The sequence below is a fragment of the Erythrolamprus reginae genome, chromosome 2 (genome assembly GCF_031021105.1).
Source record: "Erythrolamprus reginae isolate rEryReg1 chromosome 2, rEryReg1.hap1, whole genome shotgun sequence".
Taxonomy (NCBI): domain Eukaryota; kingdom Metazoa; phylum Chordata; class Lepidosauria; order Squamata; family Dipsadidae; genus Erythrolamprus; species Erythrolamprus reginae.
Window position 1 is genome coordinate 210,841,214 of NC_091951.1, and position 19,966 is coordinate 210,861,179.

The 19,966-nt window shown below is 44.8% G+C and overlaps 1 protein-coding gene across 7 annotated transcripts in view; it reads left to right on the top strand.

The window, feature by feature from the left end:
- Positions 1-321: 321 nt before the first annotated feature.
- Positions 322-19,966, top strand: part of ELAVL3 (ELAV like RNA binding protein 3) — a 101,322-nt gene continuing 81,677 nt past the window's right edge. For 3 of the 7 annotated variants that reach the window (XM_070741710.1, XM_070741711.1, XM_070741712.1), the window contains exon 1: positions 656-769. In XM_070741710.1, coding sequence (XP_070597811.1) covers positions 701-769 — 69 coding nt within the window. In that variant the 5' untranslated portion in view covers positions 656-700. Of the gene's footprint in view, positions 357-586; positions 770-4,413; positions 5,188-19,966 lie in introns of those variants that run through there. The other 4 variants (XM_070741715.1, XM_070741709.1, XM_070741713.1 and 1 more) reach the window with 4 other exon arrangements.

The window sequence follows — 19,966 nt, forward strand, 5'->3', positions numbered from 1 at the left end:
ATATTAAAAAAACCTGCAGTTTTTTGTGAATTGCTCATTGGCTTCATGAGGTATCATTCTATGGTTGGACAGTCCACTGCAGAAACCTGTAAGAGTCCCCCTTAAATGGTAGGGTTTGTCTTGGCTGCAAGAAATGCGCCATCCCCTTTCCACTCACATACTTCATTACTCCCAGCCCTTTGGATCAAAATGACTGCACCCCAACTGTGAAATTCCCTTCTGCTCCCGAATTGTTCAGATTGTTAAAATGACTGCCAGGTCCTCACTCCAGGAGCAGCTGCATCTTGGCAGCTATTGCCATCCTGTGCTTGAAGCTGACATGGATTTTCTCCAGCCTGGCTGGCTGTGATGACTTGGTAGATGGTCTAGGATTGTTGTCATCCCATTTCCTCTTGGAACTCCCTCTTAGAGGATGAGGTCCTGGTTTAAATTCCCACTTTGAGCAGATGTGGGAGTAACTCTCTGAGAAGGACGGATTCCGTGGACGTGATCAGTTTTGGTTCCTCTCCTTTGCAGTGTAATCTGCCTGGCTTGCAGATCTTCCCCGCGGAATAGGCCCAGCATAGCTGTAATTCACCGGATGTGGATACCAAACCGTTACCTAGTTATGCATGCGTGTCTCTCTCTTTCTCTCCCCCCTGGGACTAACCATGATCCTCTCCACTCCTCTCTTCTCTTGCTCTCTTCCTCTCCATTAGAAATGGAAACGTTACTGAAAATGAGCAGATGTTCACAAGATCCAGACCGATATTTCCTGTGTGCAAATGAGGTAGGGGCCATGCCTAGCATTCCTTAAACCAATATTGTTTTACTCCTTATGTTCCCACCCACTTGAAACCAGGGCCAGTGGCCAGGAGAGGCAACCAGAAACTGTGTCTGTTTCAGAATGCCGAGTGTTGTTTCTCCTCCTAGTAGAGAGAAACTCAGGTGTGGGCATCAGATGGATAGAAATCCCTGGCAGTTGTGTGTGTGTGAGGGGTCCTTTTCACTGGCTACTTTGCATAGAGATTTATGGGGCAAGCAGGTATTGAGGGATCAGGAAGGGGTGTGGGTGAGCCCTCTTGATCTCAGTGGAGAAATGCCACACAGGGAAGCCAAAGGGAGAAATGGATGCTGGTTTTCTGAAAGCCATGGGCAGTATCCCTCGTAAACAGGCTACTCAGTGTTGCACAGCAAGGTGGGAGGGAATAAAAAACCAGGCAAATACACCTCTAAGGAGACTTTCTGGAAGCAGGGGAGGGAGGGAGGGAGAGCACCTGAAAACAAAATGTCTCCAGAGAACTGAGGCATTGTTGCTGGTAGAACAACACTCCTGGGTTCTGATCTGAGTTTGGCAAGAGGTGTACTTGTGTGTGAGAAAATGCAACTACCAAGAAAGAATACATGTCTTTTGCTGCTGCTGTATTGAGCCTTCAATCCCAGTTCAGTACTCTCTTGGTGAGATTAAACTAAACAAGCTTAAGGAAAAAGTATGAATTAGCATGTTATAGCAGTCTTGATGGAAAACCTCATTTAAATCCTAATTCAGCTACTGAATCATGTCCTTGGCCTCTGCAGATCTCTCTTCAGCTCCAGTTATTCTGTTTGTAAATGGGAAACAGAAATATTCATTGTCTTATAGAATATGGAAAAATGGAGATGACTGCAAAAAGTACTTAAGAAATGCTATATAAATGATAGCCACTCACTAAGTAAGTCACTCAGCTGAAAAAATGTATTCACTACTATCAGTGGAAGCAGCAAAATCTTGCTGCATATGGAGTACGTATGTGGAAGAATTCCAGATATATCTTAGAAGTAGCAGAGCGGGTTAGGTTTGTGAGTGTGTGTGTGATTTGACTGGTATTTCAGATTTAATGATGGACTATTTTCCATAAAATACTGCTCAAATTAGTCCCATTCCTAATATTTGTGGGGATGTGTGACAAGTCAGATCCTTTGAATCATAGTAGGCCTGCTCTTCTGTGGAACAGTTTTTATTCTGGAGTAAAAAAGTAGACAAAACTTCAGTTTGAGGTCAGAAAAAAGGGAAAGTTTAAGTGATAATATAAGATCAAAACCAAAGTAACTTTTATTCACTCCAGTCCCAATGACCTCTATGGTTTTAGGTGATGGGTTTCTATTTTTCAGCCCAGAGTTCAATTTGGTGATCATGACAAGCATCTTTTGGATACCATTGGAACCAGGTTAAATTATGAAAGAGAGACTAATATGATTAATATGATTCAAAGATCTATAAGGAAATAAATTTCAGAAGATATATATAATTTAAGAAGAGGTTCCACAATATAAATGTATCCTACAGACCATAAATGTATCATCAAGATACAACATCAACAAATACTGAAGCCCATAAGGACATGACTTCAGGTATTTAATATTCTAGTATTTTATTGACCTTGACTAATTTTTTTTTTGGGGGGGGGATCAAATTTAGACCTGGTTAGTCCTTGAAGAGGACACCACTAGCAAGAGCCAGGACAGTTTGCTAGACTAGACAGTTGAAAGAACATCCTGGAAGAAGTTTGCTTATGATAAACCAATACTGTTGCCACAAAAAGAGCCTGAATATGTTACATTGTCATAAGAGTCAAAATTAAATTGGTGGATTCTACTTTAAACTCTACAAGAAATCTGCACCAGCTTTTTCCATAAAGAAATTGAGCTCTTACTATAAAAGATTTGGCTCAAATTCTCAAGTTCTCTGTGTTGCATTGGTACTATAGCACTATAAGGGCTCCAGATCATAACCAAAATAGCTCTTTTATAAAGGAGAAAAGGATAAGAGATGGAGGGAAGGACAGATTTGAAGCCACTCTACAATCTTACACTTACCTAGAAGCAAATTTGATTAACACAACATGACTTTAAGTAAAATTCAAAAGATAACACTAAGTAAAACCTTTGGCCAGTTTGAAGTAAGTATTGCCTCAACAAGTCTAACTTCAATTCTACAGTTATTCTTATGCCTGTCTCATTGACTTCAATTGCAAGAAGCAATGCATTGGGAACCCACAGGCCCTGAAACTAAGTCTACCTGCAGGTTTCTGAGATGCCAGATGCCTATGTTTAATTAGAGTACCGTTCTGCAATTCAGTTAATATTACATTTAAAGCCAAATGAAAGGGGGGCAATATTGTTTTTTTTTAAGCTAAGGCTTTTCTATTGCAAGATAAAATGTGTCTTGCAACTTTCACAGTTTTTGTAAGTTCAAATTCAATGAGTTGTGTGAGTTAACAGAGATGTCTCATATGTTCAAATACCATAGCAAACGCTCCAGCTAAGCAAGGCCACATGGCTCTTTCCTGTGTCCATTTTCCCAGAAAGCAGCAGAACAGCCCGCCCTCGTTGGTTTAACACCCCCCCCCCAAATCTCCAAGAAGGGCTACAAAAATCCCCGCAGGCAAGTAAACTTCAATGGAAATTATAATGCCACAAGGTAGCAGGAGGGTTGGTTCAGCGACAAAGCAGCAATGCCTCGCTCTGTAAATAGTTAGACCCTTGTTGAATCCAAATGCAAGAATGTGACAGATGACTAGTTTTGCTGTGCCGCTCACTATGAGAACCTGTCTTAAAAACCGTGAGATCCAATTCAATCGGAAGGGCACCTTTGATTCTTCTTCACCCCTGGAGTGGTGTAGCATTTGCTCACAACCGAATGGCTACCTTTGCTTCTCGGTCCTCTTTAATGAAAGGAAGAAAAGGAAAACAAGGACCTGGCGGTAGGGCGCCCCCATCACGTGAAGTCTCTCTCGGGGTAACTGAGCGAGCCCCTCCGCGAGGGCGGCCTTTGTGCCTCCACGAGAACGCCACGCCGTCAGGGGAAGAGCGGGAGGCGGGCTCGGAAACGCGCCCCGAAGTCGCCTTCGGTCTGCTTTGCAGGCAGGCTCGGCGCCGTTCCTTTTTGCAGCCCCGCTCGCCACGCCGAGCATCCTTGGCGCTCTTTGCAATGGACGCCGAAGGGCAATTCATGGCCGCACTTGCTGCCTTCTCTGAATGGGGCTCCAGCTTCTCCTTCGAGGCTTGCCGGGACCCTATTGGGAGTCCTTTTCCCCGCACCCCCCCCCCGACACCCCCACCCCGCTTTCTGGGGCACAAGCTTCCCTCCCGCCTTGCCTTCCTCTTAAATGGCGTCTTGCTTGTTCGGTCTCCTTCCCGCAATGCTAACGCGCCCAACACCCACCCGAAGGCTCTCCTCTAAAGACACGCGGGGCATCGGAAGATGAGGGAGAGAAGAAGGGCCGTGGTCGGCCGGGCGGGGGGGTCGACTCTCCGGAGCATAACCCTCCCCTGCCGGCTTCTCCTCAGCGAGGTGCAGGGTTCTAAAGAAGCGAGGAGGGGCGCGGCTGCGCGATGGATTGGATCCACCAACCAATGAGTGCGGGGTTCATGAAAGCTTCTGGCCCGGTAGACGGGGGGGGGGACACACAAAAAGGCTGGGGGGGGGCATGAGACGAGCCCAGCTGCCGCGCCCCCCCACGGACTAGCGCCTTGCCTGAGCCTAAGACAGGCCTCGAGGGGGCCTGGGAGGAAGAGCACCCGCCCATCCCCCTCCCCCCCATCAAGATCTCCGGGTGTAAATAGTCAAGGGCGTTTAAAGGAGCATTGTGTGCGCCTTCGCGGGTCGGTCGCCTGCGTTTATCCCTCCTCCGTTGTTGTTGTTTTTTTACTCTGTTCCTTCTCCTTTACATTTCCCCCTTTCAAAATCCACCCAAATCTGTTTCTTCTTTTCTCTCCCCTCTCGCGTTTCATTCTTTTTGTCTCTTTCCAGATATTTGCCACGCTTTCCTAAATCCCGCTTTGACGCCTGCGATTTTCCTCTTTCGCTTCAATTCCTTCCTTCATTCCTTCCTCTCCTCCCCTCCCTCCCTCCCTCCCTTTACCCCAAGAAGGGAATTGGTTTGGTCAAGAGCGGCTTTCTTCCCGTTACCGCGCAACCATTTTTTATTCTCTTTCTTCCCTCCGCACGGGCGGACCCCCCTTTTGTATGCGCCACTGCAGCTGGGGAGGGGGGTCCAGATCACCATCGATCGGGAAGGCAGAGCGACCCCTCCCGCACGCGGAACCAATCCGTTCGGACCCGCCCCACCCGGGGAGGACGAAGAAGCCCGATCGTACGGCAGCCCGCGTCCTCCGAGGAGCCGCCGCCGCCCGGCTGGACCCCGGAGCTCCCCCAGCATGGTCACTGTAGGTATTTCGCGTTTCCCTCATTCCTGTGTATGCCTTCGGTGAGGAGTAGGTGGGGGTCCCTTCTCGACTCGGGGGCTCTTGGCCTGGAAAGGGCGGGGTGGATAGAGAGATCTCGGGCGGGTGGGGCGGAAAGGGCGAGCGGATTCGCGTCCTCTCCCTGTGTTTAGGCGAGGTGGCCTTTGAGAGGCACAGCATAAATCCCCCCCACCCGCGATGAAAGGCGCAGATGTGCTTGGGGGATTCACACCCACACCTGAGCCGGGCTGCGTCGCGCGGGTTGGGAAGGGCGAGTGCGGATCCTGGTGGAACTGATGGCGCGCGAAGGCGAGCTGGAACGACCGCTCTTCCATTCTAAGGCGACTCGACGGGGGAGGAGGGATGGCTATGCGGATCAGATAACCCATCCGTTCACTTCTCCATCCATTGTGGTCGAGGTCATTCCGGAAGGAAAGGGAAAGGACATCTCCCCCCCCCCACCAGAGCAGCAGGGCCCCCCATTGACGCCTAACCAGGCGGCGTAAAATTCGGACTAGGGTGTGTCTCTCCTCCCGTCTCTGCGTGTTTTGAGGGGGAGGGGGGAGAAAGACAGCCGAGATCTTTGGGGGAGGGTCTCTTTGGGAGGGGTGCCCAAAGGAGACCTGGCCCCAACCGGCTGCGCATTTCCGCAGAGCTTCGAAGGGTCATTTTGTGCACCTGATTCGCCTTGGGCTGTCCGCAACATCCCCGGCGGGCAACCGCTTGTGCCTTGCGCACGTCGGGATCCTGCAGGTGAGGCGGGATCGGAGCGCCTTGACAGAGAGGCGGATGCCCGCGGAAGTGGGGGGCTGGACGGGGCTGGGGGGGGCTTTTCCAGTCTCGCTCACCGACGCGTATCTTCAAAGGCTAACGGCCGACACCTTCAGCGCATTGGAGCGGGGGCGGGACGCGAAAGAAAGAGCCTCGGAGTTGAGATAACGGAGAATGGAAAAAGAGGCTGCCGGGATCGATCCCATTGCAACGTGCCTCGATCTAGAATCCGCATCACTACGCTGCCGCCGCCCCTACCCTCCCGTGAAAAAGAGGAGAGTGGAGAAGGAGGCGATGCTCCCTCTCGAGCGCGTTGCATGTCGCGGTGTGCTTGCAAATGCCAGCTCTCTTCCTTTGCGAAGCCCCCTCCCCCGCCGTTTCTGCTTAGCGTAGATAGTCCCGTTTCGTCAGCCCCACCCCACAAACTAGAGCGAGTCTGCCGACGGGAGCATTACAACCAAACAATAGGAGCTGGCAGCAGCCTAGGGGAGAGGTCGAAGTGCCTCCTCCGCGCCCATTCTCCTTGCACTGAACTATTGCAAATGCTCATCCCTTGGGTGTGAAGAGGGGGGGGAGGGATGGAGAGGTGAAAGAAGGGGTGGGAAGGAAGAAATGTGTCGATCTGAGATGGAGGAAAACCCGGAGCGTTTCGTGGTGATGTTAGGAGCCGTGGAGGGCAGGTGGCAAGATCTGAATGGCTTTGGGGGGTACAAGAGGGAAGCCTGGCAGGCTGGGTGGATGCAACACCGCCACATTTCTCCCCTTTACAAGAGGCAAGGTGAATCCTTAAGGCAAGAGAGAAACGGACCCTTTTGACACAAAGCCACATTGACCTTGTCGCAATTCCTCTGGGTGTTGTCCCCCCCTTCCTTGCTGCATTGAATACCCCACCCTTTGGAAATAGGGCTTGCTAAGAAAAAGGGGGGTTCCGTGGGGGTGTCTAAACGTGGATGTGGGTTCTCTTTTCTGCAAGAGCCGCAGAAGAGGGAAGTAGAGAGAAAAGCCAAAGGGTCAGCAATGCAGTAGAGAGCTGGTGAGCCAGAGATGGAGAGGAAACTGGATTCTTCAAGTTGCAAGCAGAAGGATGGGGTGTGTGCTGGAGCAGGGAGGACTGTGGGGCTTTTGCAGGCAACGTGGAGGGGGGGAGTGTCTTTGCTGTACAGTTGCTTTGATTTAGCAGAAGGGGGCAGGTAGTTTATTCCATTCATTATTGTAGGTCCCCATCTCTCTCACTGGCAGGGAAAACCCAGATTTTTTTAATCTCTTGCAGTGCTATTAAGTTGTAAAGAGGTGAGAAACAATGACTTGAGTGATGCTGCATCAACACAGGTAGAGAGAAGCAGGTTATTTTCTTCCCAAATGGGGCTGATAGAATCACTAAGGGGTGACTTGAAATGGCCTCATTGAACTGCTTTGATTTACCTAACCTCAATCTAAATAGAACTGGAAGGGATCTTAGAAGTCATCTAGTCCATCCGGCTGTGCAAGCAGGTTATACCATTTCAGACAAGTTGAAATTCAGATGAAGTAGTGCAGATCACAGATAACATTTGAGGTAGAAAAATTACAGAGTAACATTCAGTTTAGTCTATAAGATGCTGTATCTTTCTTTACCATTGTAACAGCAATTAAATTACTTATCTGAAATTTAACGTAGACATCCTCACAGTAGTGAGCTGATCCTCCTAACAAGCTGGGAGAGCTGCTTTCCATTTTGCAAAAAAATGAATTGAGATTGGGTTGAATTTGACTCTGGACAGAGGCAATATACTGTATAGTCCATCAAACAAAATAATTCTGCTTGGATTCTAACAGGGACATTGTTATATGGTTGAATGAAACTGAGCTGACAGGTTTTACTCACTGAGCTTGCTAGTGCTGTGATAAGAAACATGGATGACAGAGAATGTGGCATCCATACTGAACAGCATTTAAATGTTTTAAATGGTCTCCAATACATTTTGTAGGAAGAAAACCAAGTTAATCTATGGTAACCAAAAAACAGGCGGAAATTAGCAGCACCTATTTGGGCTAACAATTTTTTTTTTAAAGCATCAGTTTTAGACTCCATTTGATTTAATGGAGAGAGCAGCAGCTCACAAAAGCTTATGCCTATTTAATATAAGTTTGAAAAGGTATTACCAGTCATCTTTTAATACATGGTTCTTTGGGAATGAAGGCTTGCGTGTCAATATATTTCCCTTCTCCCAGTTAGATATGTCGCTTTAATCCTAGTTTCCCTCCCCCCACCCATTCTACATCTATCTTCCTGTATCTCACTTAAACCCAATTTTTGGAGGAAAATACCAGTTGGTTTTACTATGAGACTGTCAGACAAGTTTTGCATCATTCAAGATGCGAAACAGGAGCATGAAAATGAGGGAAATGTTTTTGATAGGAAGCTGCCGCAGGAGGCAGCTGGGATCTTCTGGTAAAAAAATATACTGGGTTCATCAATGTCCTCTTTTAGCTTCCAAAGTATGTGTGCATTAGTTACAGGAAAGATATATTTACTGGGTTTGAGTGGGAAGTTACAAGCTTAGCCCCCAGCTTTAAAATGAACTTGGTAACAGGAAATTGGACCTTTGGAGTTCCTTCTATTCTTCAAGACAAAAGGAATGGGAAGTAGGACTCTTGGGTCCCATTAGTTAATATGCACAGCTTGGGGTGGGTGGGACCAAACAACTGTCAGGCTTTACCTATAGGTGTGGTTGAGGCTGGAGCTTCTCGGGGGGGGGGGGGAATGCTACACTTACTCATCTAATTTCTAGCAGCATGCTACTTCCTACCCACCCCTACAATGATCTAAAGAGAACCAAAAATGATCAATAACTTACTATTGCTTAAGATGTGTCTATCAACAAGGACTTAAAGGGGTGTGACTCTTGTTGCTTAAAAAATCTGATTTCTTTTCCTGGTGTGACACCTTGAACCTTTTTTAAAGAGGACATTGTCAAAAGATTCTTAGTCTTCAAAACTAATGGCAACTCCTAGCAAACTTTCATTTGAGCATCCAGAAACTACTTACGTGAATTTCTTGATCAAATTGAAATTTTCATTCAAAATAGTTAATTAAAATAGTTGTGACTTCAGTGCCAGCTGCTGAAATCTTTTTCCCTTATCCCCCCCCATCCCTTCTGCACTATCTGGCTTTACAAAATAACTGAAGGAGCAGAAAGCTTTCACACACTGTACTATTTGGAAAACTTATCACTTGGACTCTCACAGAGAGGGTCCGCAACTTGGGTGTCCTCCTCAATCCACATAATCTTTCGGCTGTGGCGAGGGGGGCGTTTGCCCAGGTCCGCCTGGTGCACCAGTTGCGGCCCTATTTAGACAATGTCGGCTGGGAGGACCTTGGGGAAAAGCCTTCTCTGTGTGAGCCCTGGCCCTCTGGAATCAGCTCCCCCCCCCAGAGATTCGCACTGCTCCCACCCTCCTTGTCTTCTGAAAAAGTTTAAAGACTCATCTTTGTCGCCAGGCCTCAGGTCATTAGATCTTTCCCCCTGACCAACGAGTGTTTTTTAGTGTGTTTTATGGAGTGAATGATAATGAATGTTTTAAATTATTTTAGGATTTTTAGGGTTTTTAAATTATATTAATTGGATTAGATGTACTACTATGTTTTTATATATGTTGTGAGCAGCCCCGAGTCCTCGGAGAGGGGCAGCTTACAAATCCAATAAATAAATAAATAATGAATAAAATATTCCATCTCCTCCTGGCATTCCTCATATCTTTGGATAATATGATAAGTGGTATATAAATTTAATAAAGAAAACAATGCTTCTCCCTGCCCCCACCAAAAAACCCTCCAAAGCAACATTTAAACATGTTGTTTACAGAACCCTGCCCCAGGTCAGCGAGCAGCATTTTGTAGGAAACCTTGAGTGCAGACATTTGTCTAAAATAATGAATGAATGATAATCCTGCAGAGTAAAACAACAATGCTGCATTGGGATTGGGGAGAAAAACTTTGCTTATTGTGAGCAAATTGAAACTGGACTGCAATCCTTGTGAGTCAGTGGTTCTCAACCTGGGGGTTGGGACCCCTTTGGGGGTTGAACAACTGTTTCACAGGGGTCGCCTAAGACCATGGGAAAAGACAAATTTCCCCTGGTGTTAGGAACTAAAGCTTCTATTTTGGCGCCTTGGAACATATTTTTACAATCCGACCAATCAGGTGTTTACAGTGGGGGTATCCCTCTGACCTTCCTGCCAATCAACTTAAAGCTCTGTTGGGAGAACTGGTGCTAGACTTATGGTTGGGGGTCATCACAACATGAGGAACTATATTAAGGGGTCATGGCACTAGAAAGGTTGAGAGCCACTGTTGTAAGTCCTTAGTGGAAGATGCAGTTAAGCTAGCAGAACAAGTGAAAGTGCAGAGGCATAGGACTGCATTATGAATTCCATCAGTACTTTGACCGCTCTCTTAGTATTCTGAAAAGTGCTGGGCAAAAATGACTGTTTTTACTTGTTCTGGTATAAGTCTCCAGCTTCTGGCATATTCTCCTGGGAGGTGGGGTGGCCTCTGGGGAGTAGAAAAGACCCAACAGAACCACATGGTATTTGTTGAGGTCAGCTCCAGGATTCATTTGGCTGTCTCACAGATAAAGCTGAAGAATGTCCCTGGAGGCACATTATGATGAGCTCTGTTTCTAGTATGCTTAATTTAGAATGATAGGTGTGCGTCTTTGAGTTTCCCCCTTGAAAGTGTATGCTATTTTCCATCATTTGTTTCTTATGGATTATGCCTATTGATTATACTCCTTAAGTCTTCTGAGAAGCTTTCTCACCCTAAATTGATATTTCCACATTTCAAATAATTCTTGTACCTGGGTCAATTACAGCTTTTAGCATGTATACTGTAACAAATGGAGCAATTTATTTTGAATTGATATGCTCATAAATTGTATACATAATTGTATACGTATGATTTTCCACAACCATTCTCCGAGTGTTTGGAGAAGGGTGGCATACAAATCTAATAAATAAATAAATAAATTCAGAAATATCTAGTCACAGCAGCGGATACATTACATTGGAGAAAAGTTAACCCTTATCTCTTCCCTTTCTGAAATCTAGCTGGAAATTTTGAAGATGTTGGAGAAAACTGTCATTGAGAAGAGAGCATTACTCCTTAGAAGTAGAAACTAAATTTCTAGAAAATCAATGACCTGGCTTGGGAGCTAGTTCTTGTTGGATTTTCTACTGTGTTTTGTTGTTGTTGTTGTTGCCCCACAGTGTGAATATACATCTTTCACATTATTTCCAGCTGACCTTTTAGGGCAGGATGAGCAGCCTGCAGTACCTTTGGAATACTTCTGGCTGCAATTGCTGGAAACTGTGATGGCCCAGTTTCTTGCTGTCATCAGAGAAGCAGATGAAAACTGTAGTCTAAGCTTTAAACAAACATGTCACTATTAAAAAAGAAAGAAAACTCAAGTCCTACCCACAGGTGTGACATGAATCCACCCCCTCAGTTTTCTCCAAAATAGTAAGTGCAGCAACTGGTTACAAAAAGGTTATGCATCCCTTATTTAGAAGAATGGGTTTTGGTGGATGATTTGGGAGTGATTGATTGCACAAATAATGTATCTTGGCAGGAACAGTTTTTGATGATTGCTTGTTATTCCAGATCTTAGACCATGGTTGCAAGGAAGTCAGTAGGTTGTATAATAGGGTCTAGTATACACTGGTCTACAAGAAAAGGAAAGATGCACATTTTTTTAAAAAAAACACTGAATTATAATATTTATAAATGGCATAGCTGAAACTGCATTTGTAAAAGGAGGAGAGATTTGCTCAAAACTAAATGTTATTTACATTCATATTTTAATTTTGCATTAAGTCTTGATCTAATTATATTCTCATCAAGTTGATGTGTGATTATTTCCTATGTATGTCCTTTGCAATATGTTAAAATTATAGTTGGTAGTAATTTTGGAAGAGGTTTAGAGCCATAATGGCGAACCTATGGCACAGGTGCCCTGTCTGCTGGCACATGAACCATTGCTCTAGTTCAGCTCCAGTGTGCATATGTGTACTGATTTTCAGCTTGGGAAGAGGCTCTGGGAGGGCATTTTCAGCCTTCTGAGGGAGGGTTGAGGGTATTTTCACCCTCCCCATGCTCCAAGAAACCTTGGGAGGGTGAAAAACGGACCTACCGGAAGTCAGGGAATGGGCAATTTCTGGCCTCTGAGGCAGGCAGAGGAGTCCATTTTCGCCTACCCCATGCTGCATGAAAGCCTTTGAAGTCAGGGGGGGGGGGAAGCAAAAAAACAGGCCCACTGAAAATGGGGGAGGGGGCCCTGTGCACACAGGCATGGGGATGGGGCAGTACAAGGGGAGTTGCATATACATGCGGAGGGAACAGGGTGCATTGGGCATTAAATTATGGTTGCATATGCTTTCGGCACCCGAGGGAGAGAAGATTCGCCATCACTGGCTTAGAGACTGTGCCAATGGTGTTTTGGCCTACTTTAGTTCTTCCAAAGACATCAGTTCTATAATTTCTATAGCAATATGGGGGACTTGGCTTACTTTACTGAAGGGTAATGCTTCATTTCTAACATCGTTTCTATGCAAAGTATCATTACCTATAATGACTTCTGTTCTGAACCAGGAGGCCTTCCAATTGCGTGGCATTCTAAAGCATTTTAGTAAATGCTCTGTGAAGGACTACATTTTGCTGTATTCCGTCTTTGCCAGCATATTGCTTTATAATCTCTTAAACTTGCAGAGCTCCACTTTTTTGCTTTAATGGCAGCCTGTAATGCTTTAGCTTCTTCTGGCATTTGAATTGCTCTCCTGGACTGGTCTGTTGTTCCTGGGACTCTGTGGTGCTCTCTTGCTTGCTGCTTAATGTGGTGTATCCAGACTTCATATATTGAGTAACTGGAAATGAAATGAAGGTTTAATAAGGGCATTCTGTCCACAGGAGCTGTCTACAGGGGCAAAGGAGGAGACTGTAGGCACATTCCCATTACTCAAAGCTGCCTGGTGGTGATGCTGAGCTAGAACTAGCTGTGAGCAAGATCACACTCCAATATTTTATTTCTCTTTGTGTGTGTGGGGGGGGGGTCCTTGCTGGCACTGATGATGTTTCCTAGTTTGGGTAATGTAATCTCTGAAAAGAAACTAACATGTGCAGAGAGCACCAAGGACCACTCATTTCAACCCTGAGCTACAAATATTATTGGTTTTTTAAAATTATTTTATTGATTTATTATTATTGTTATTGTTGTTGTTGTTGTTATTGTTATTATTATTATTAATTATTATTATTCCCTTTCTGCCACCCTCTTTTCCTCTGGCCAAATATCTGAATTGCTTGCTTGTAAAGGTTTTAAAGGTAGGGGAAGAGGAATGTTTAGTTCTGGGGCCACTAGTTGACTTTAGTTTTCAGTCATGACTGTTCATATTTTATACATACATTCTAATTTGGGGTATGCAAAGTACAAAGCCGCCCCGAGTCTTCGGAGAGGGGCGGCATACAAATCTAAGTAATAAATAAAAGGGCAGAAAGAGAGCAAAAAATAGCATAAAATAGGAAAAATCAAGCTTATATCAACTTCACTTGGTGCTTCTCCCCTTAATTTTTAAAATATTTGTAGATCATCCACTTTTTCCTGTACTGGAATATTCAAATTCTAAAGAAATCCAACTTCTTTGAATGCAACAAATTACGTTGATCAAGTCAACCTGGCTTATTTTAAATCTGTATATAGGGTTTTGGTGTTTGGAATTGATATATTTTGATACATTTCTGGAAGACTCAAGCGTGGAAACCTAGAAAATTGTGATGCATGCAGTCACTGCAGGCCACTGGAAGAGTTGCTCAGTCCTTTGGATTCCTGATGTTTATTTTACTAGATTCTGCCTATGTAACTGCAAATGACAATGTTGAATCCTAAGCGGGAAAAAAGCAACAAAATCTTGTGGTACCTTTAAATATTAATAGATTGAATGAGGCATATGCTTTCCTGCATCAGACAAGATCCATTTTGGTCACAACGATAAAGGATTGCATAATTCAAATGAAAGAGGTACTATATTGATCCATGAAAGCTAGTGCCACAATAAGCTGATTAAACTTTAAGATGACACAAAACTGTAATACTTTATGATTGTATTTGCAATAAAAGGAGTTAGTACACAATTTTAAGCAAAGATTGGATTTCTACTGCAATTGCAAATGATATGAGGAAGCTACAACCCCATGCTTAAATACCTTTTTCCTCTCTTTTGCCTTTAGCGACTTACTAAAATTGATGTGCAAACCTACTTGTAGGCATATGACTTATTTTGCTGTTAGTGAGTCTTGAAGTTCTGAATTAGATCTAAAGAATCTAATAATTGATAGAATTAGACCTAAGAGACCATGCTACTGCCCCTGTAATAGGTCCCAGAGATAAAACCCTTGCGCTCAAATCAGGGGTTAAATTCAAATTTTTCCCTACCAATTGTGTGGGCATGGTTTGCTGAGCATGGCAAAGGAAGGATACTGCAGGACCTAGGACCCAATAGCACAGTGATGGTGAACCTATGGCACGGCTGCCACAGGTGGCACACAGAACCATATCTGTTGGCACATGAGCTGTTGCCCTAGCTCGGTTCCAACATGCATGTGTGTGCCAGCCAGCTGATTTTTGGCTCCCACAGAGGCTCTGGGAGGACATTTTTGGCTTCTAGGGAGCCTCTAGGCCAGTGGTTCTCAACCTTTCTAATGCTGTGACCCCTTAATACAGTTCCTCATGTTGTGGTGACCCCCCCAACCATACGTCTAGTGCCAATTCTCCCAACAGAGCTTTAAGCTGATTGGCAGGAAGGTCAGAGGGACACCCCCACTGTAAACGCATGATTGGTCGGATTGTAAAAATATGTTCCAAGGTGCCAGAATAGAAGCTTTAGTTCTTAACATCATGGGAAATTTGTCTTCTCCCTGGTCTTAGGCGACCCCTGTGAAACGGTCATTCGACCTCCAAAGGGGTCCCAACCCCTGGGTTGAGAACCACTGCTCTAGGGGGATGGGGGAGTGTGTTTTACCCTTCCCCAGCTCCAGGAAAGCCTTTGGAGCCTGGGGAGTACAAAACATGAGCTTACTGGGCCCACCAGAAGTTGGGAAACAGGCCGTTTTTTGCCTCCAGAGGGCCTCCAGAGAATGGGGGAAGTTGTTTTCACCCTCCCCAGGCATTGAATTATGTGTGCGGGCATTCACAGATGTGTGATAGCACACCCCCACACTCTTTCAGCACCTGGGGGGAAAAAAGGCTTGCCATCACTGCAATAGCACTATGGTAACTTTCACTCAGACAAAATAATTCTCAATGGAGGAAGACCTGAAAGTTGTCCTTCCAGGGAATTTTTGAAATTTGATTGAGTCGCCCCGAGTCTTCGGAGAGGGGCGGCATACAAATCTAATAAATTGAATTGAATTGAAGAATAAGTTAAGGACTGTATGTAATTTTAATTGTCATCTGTACATGATAAACCTTATACGGTACTCAGTTTGTCATTTCCAAAGTTGTGACTCAGTTTCTTTCTTTGAGCCCTCCTGTTTAGTTAGATGATGAGTTTTTCAAAGGTGAACCTTATAAGGTCTTTGCCCCTCCCATTGCTTTAATGGTTAGCTGTATCTGGACCTCTTAATGATAGGATCAATCAGAATAGTTCACCCCTTCTACAGCTTAGACTTGGGTCAAGGACAATATCTGAGGGAGACAAGAACAGTTTGAAGATTTTATTTTATTTTAAATATCTTTATTAGTTATTTACATTTAAAACAACAAAAGGAAAACATAAACACACACAAAGAAAAAAACTGAAAATATACAAACAGCATAACATAATAAAGCATACTGCTTTATAATATATTTTACATTGGTATCAGAACTTCTTATGAATAACATAAATGCCAGCTGTTTATTTACAGCCTCTCCATGTTTTCTTCCATTTCATTTCCCGATTTGGTTATATACTGTTCTTCTTAAATTACCTTGTTTCTGTCTCTTTGTACTTCTTTCCTTGGATTGTATTTAACTGGGGGTTAATGGTTCTGTAGAGATCAGTGGTTGTGTTTAGCAACAGTTTTGTCTGTTTTTCCTTTTTTGCCATTTTCTTTTGAATGTGTATACAGTATTAAAGTTTTAGGTATTTTTTAAAAAAATTATCCAATCATACCACCTGTCCCAAGTATGTACTATGGAATTCTCTATTTTAAAGGGATGCTAAACAGTCACATCCCGTTTGCCTCATATACACACATATTTTATATACCGTATTTTTCAGAGTATAAGCTGCACTCCCCCCTCCCAAAAGATGGTGGAAATGTTGGTGTGTCTTATACACCAAATACAGCCATTTTGGGGTTCCCCAAACCCCGTCCCATGCATCCCATTTTTGCCAAAAACAGGCCCGTTTTTCAGGGAAAAGGGGGGGGCATGCAGAAGCTTTGGGAGGCCCTCAGTGCTCCTGGGAGCTGGGAAGGGAAAAATACGATGCTGATGTGTGTGTGGGGGGGGGGGGTTGGGAGGTGAAAAGCAGACTTGGTTTTTATAAAAATAGGAGTGTTTTTGCTCTCCCAAACCCCCAGGAACACTCTGCAGGTTTCCCAAACCCTCTGCGCATCCTAGTTTTGCAAAATATTCAACAGAAAAAAACGTATCTAATGCTTCCCTGGTACAAGTTGATACAGGAGGAGAGCCTGGTTTAGAGGTTAAAGCTACTGCCTTTTAGGAAGGCCATCAAGGTTCAAATCCCAGTAAGGGTATGGCTAGCTGATGAGAGCTAAATAGCTTGAAATAGATCTATACTAAACTCCCTTCATTTTCATTATCAGCAAAAATACCCCCCCCCCTCTCTCACACACACACACACACAAACATTGTAACATATTTTTGCTGATAGTGAAAATGGAGGGAGACTAATATAGATCTATTTCAAGCTATTTTGTTCTCATCAGTTAGCCATATCCTTCCTGGGTTTGAACCTGGGCAGTCTGCTTGTAAGGCATTAGCTTTAACCTCTAGGCCACAGGATCTCCTCCTTGTCTCAGTTTGTACCAGGGAAGAGTTATGTTTGTTTTATTTCCTATCAAATCACCCTGGTATACCGAAATACAGTGATCCCTCGATTATCGCGAGGGTTCCGTTCCAAGACCCCTCGCGATAATCGATTTTTCGCGATATAGCGGTGCGGAAGTAAAAACACCATCTGCGCATGTGTGCCCTTTTTCCATGGCCGCGCATGCGCAGATGGTGGAGCGACGAAAGTTCGGAGGCTGGCAATGGTTGTTTTTCATGCCGGCCACCCCCCCCAGCGCCTCCGGGCTCCTCGCCGCTATCCCCCGCCCACCCGATTCGCCCCACTTGACCGAGATTTCGGCCAACCAGCAATGACAGACGTCAGTTTGGTGATGACGTGTGACGTCATCGGGCGGGAAAAACCGTGGTGTAGATAAAAAACCGCGCACGTATTTTTAATTTATTATTTTTTGAAAAATCGCGATATAGCGTTTCGCGAAGATCGAGATTGCGAAAATCGAGGGGTCACTGTATGTGAGGGAGCATACTGCTTCCTTTTTGCTCCTTGGCCCCTCCAGTGGCCATATCCAAAGCAATAATTTTTATAGCTGACAAACTATGTTCTATATGTGTAACATATTTTTGCTGATTATGAAAATGAAGAGAGACTAGTATAGATCTATTTCAAGCTCTCATCAGCTAGCCATAACCTTCCTGGGATTTACTTCCTCCCATATTTGTGTATACCAGGGTGATTCAACAGGAAAAAACATACATACATACATACATGCGTGCGTGCGTGCATGCATACACACACACACACACACATGGGTGGGATTCACTTACCTTCCCTACCAGTTCACAAATGTGAGAGCATGCAGGTTCAGACTAGGACACAGCAATGTAACAGCATGATTTGCACTTGTTGGTGAACTTTGAAGGCCTGGGGGGGAAAGGGGGTTGTTGTTGATGCAATTATTCTGGCCCTCCTGGATCTCTCAGCAGTTTTTAATACTGTCATAGAATCATAGGACTGGAAGGGAGCTTGGAGATCTTCTAGTCCAGTGATTTTCAACCTTTTTTGAGCCGCGGCACATTTTTTACATTTTCGAAACCCTGGGGCACATTGAGGGGGGGCGCTAAAAAAAGTTTGGACAAAAAAATTCTCTCTTCCTCCCTTTCGTTCTATTTCTCTCTCCCTCTTTCTCTTCCTTCCTTCCTCTTTTTTGCTCTCTTTCTCTCTCCCTTCTCACCTCCCTCTATGTCTTTCTCTCTCTCTCCTTCCCTCCCTCTCTCTCTCTTGCTTTCTTTCTCTTTCTCTTTCTTTCTTTCTCTTGTTCTCTTTCTCTCTCTTGCTTTTTTTCTCTCTCTTGTTCTCTTTCTCTCTCTCTCTCGCTCTTTCTCTCTCTTGCTTTCTCTCTCTCTTTCTTTCTCTTTCTTTCTCTCTCTCTTGCTTTCTTTCTCTCTGAGCTTCGCGGCACACCTGACCATGTCTCACGGCACACTAGTGTGCCACGGCACACTGGTTGAAAAACACTGTTCTAGTCCAATCTCCAGTTCAAAGCAGGAGATCTTTTACTTTCTTAGACAAATGGCTGATTTTTAAAAAAATCTCCAGTGATGGAACACTCACAACTTCAGAAAGCAAACTGTTCCTCATTAATTGCTCTTACTGTCAGAAAATATGTCCTTACAGTGGTTCTAGGTTGGATCAATCTTTAAGAAGTTTCCACTCATTGCTTCTTATCCTTCCCTCATGTGTTTTGGAGAATAAGTGAACTCTCCTTCTCTGTTGCCTGGGCATTCAGTATTGGAAGACATGTCTCCCCTAATCCTTTCTTTGATATGGTAAACCAGCAATGGCGAACCTTTTTTTGCTCAAGTGCCAAAAGGGCCCATGCATGCCCACACCCATAATGCAATGCCCTAACTCCCCACCCCCACCCCCGTGCATGTGCATGTGCACAGAACCACTACCCCACCGCTGCCTCCCTCTGCACATGCACACATGCGCACACTGAAGCCTCTGGAACCTGTGGATGGTGAAAAACGGATTCCAGCTGATTTTCGGCTTTCTGAAGGGTGGGCAGGAGAGAGTCATTTTTGCCTTCCCCAGATATCAGGAAAGCCTCCAGAGCCTGTGGATGGAAAAAAAATGGACCCAACAGCCTAACTGGAAGTTTGGAAATGTGTGCGCTGGAGCTGACATAGGGCAATGCCTCTCTTTCCCTCAAATATGGCTCTGCGTGCCACAGTTTGCCGGCGGTAGACATATCTAGTTCCCTTACCCATTCATTATATGATTTGGCCTCCAAACTTTTTATCATCAGATCTGTGTTTCTCTTCTCTGCACCATCAAACATGGTATCCTTCTGGATCTGCTTGAGGGGTTGGGAATGGGAGGCACTGTGTTAGGATGGTTCTCCTCCTTCCTCCATGGCTGGCTCCAATTAGTGTTGGTGGAAGGGGAGAGATTGACCTGGAGCTTCTGTCATGCGGAGCACCCCAGGAGCTCAAACCTTTCGCTTCTCCTCTTCAACATCTATATGAAATAGCTGGGGGAAGACATCACTAGCACAGTATCAGTGTGGTGACCTGTGGTATCACTAGCAGGGTATACTGATCATACTCAGTCATATATCTCCACCTATCTATCTGGACAAGTGTTGGCTTAAGGTATGGATGGGGAGGAATCAACCAACATAATCATGGCAAGATGGAATGGCTCTGGGTTTTTGTCCCCACAATTGAGACCAGATGATATTTCATCTGGAACAGCTGGATTCAGAAGTAAAGCAAATTAAAAAGGAGGATGAATCCTCTGCTGGAAAGATACTGAAAGTTGAGAAACAAGTGATGGATTACGATGGAAAAATAAGACAAATAAATGATAGAATCGCAAATTTAGAGGACAGACAGAGAAGGAGGAATTTGCGTTTACGGGGGTTCAGAATGGATTCGGC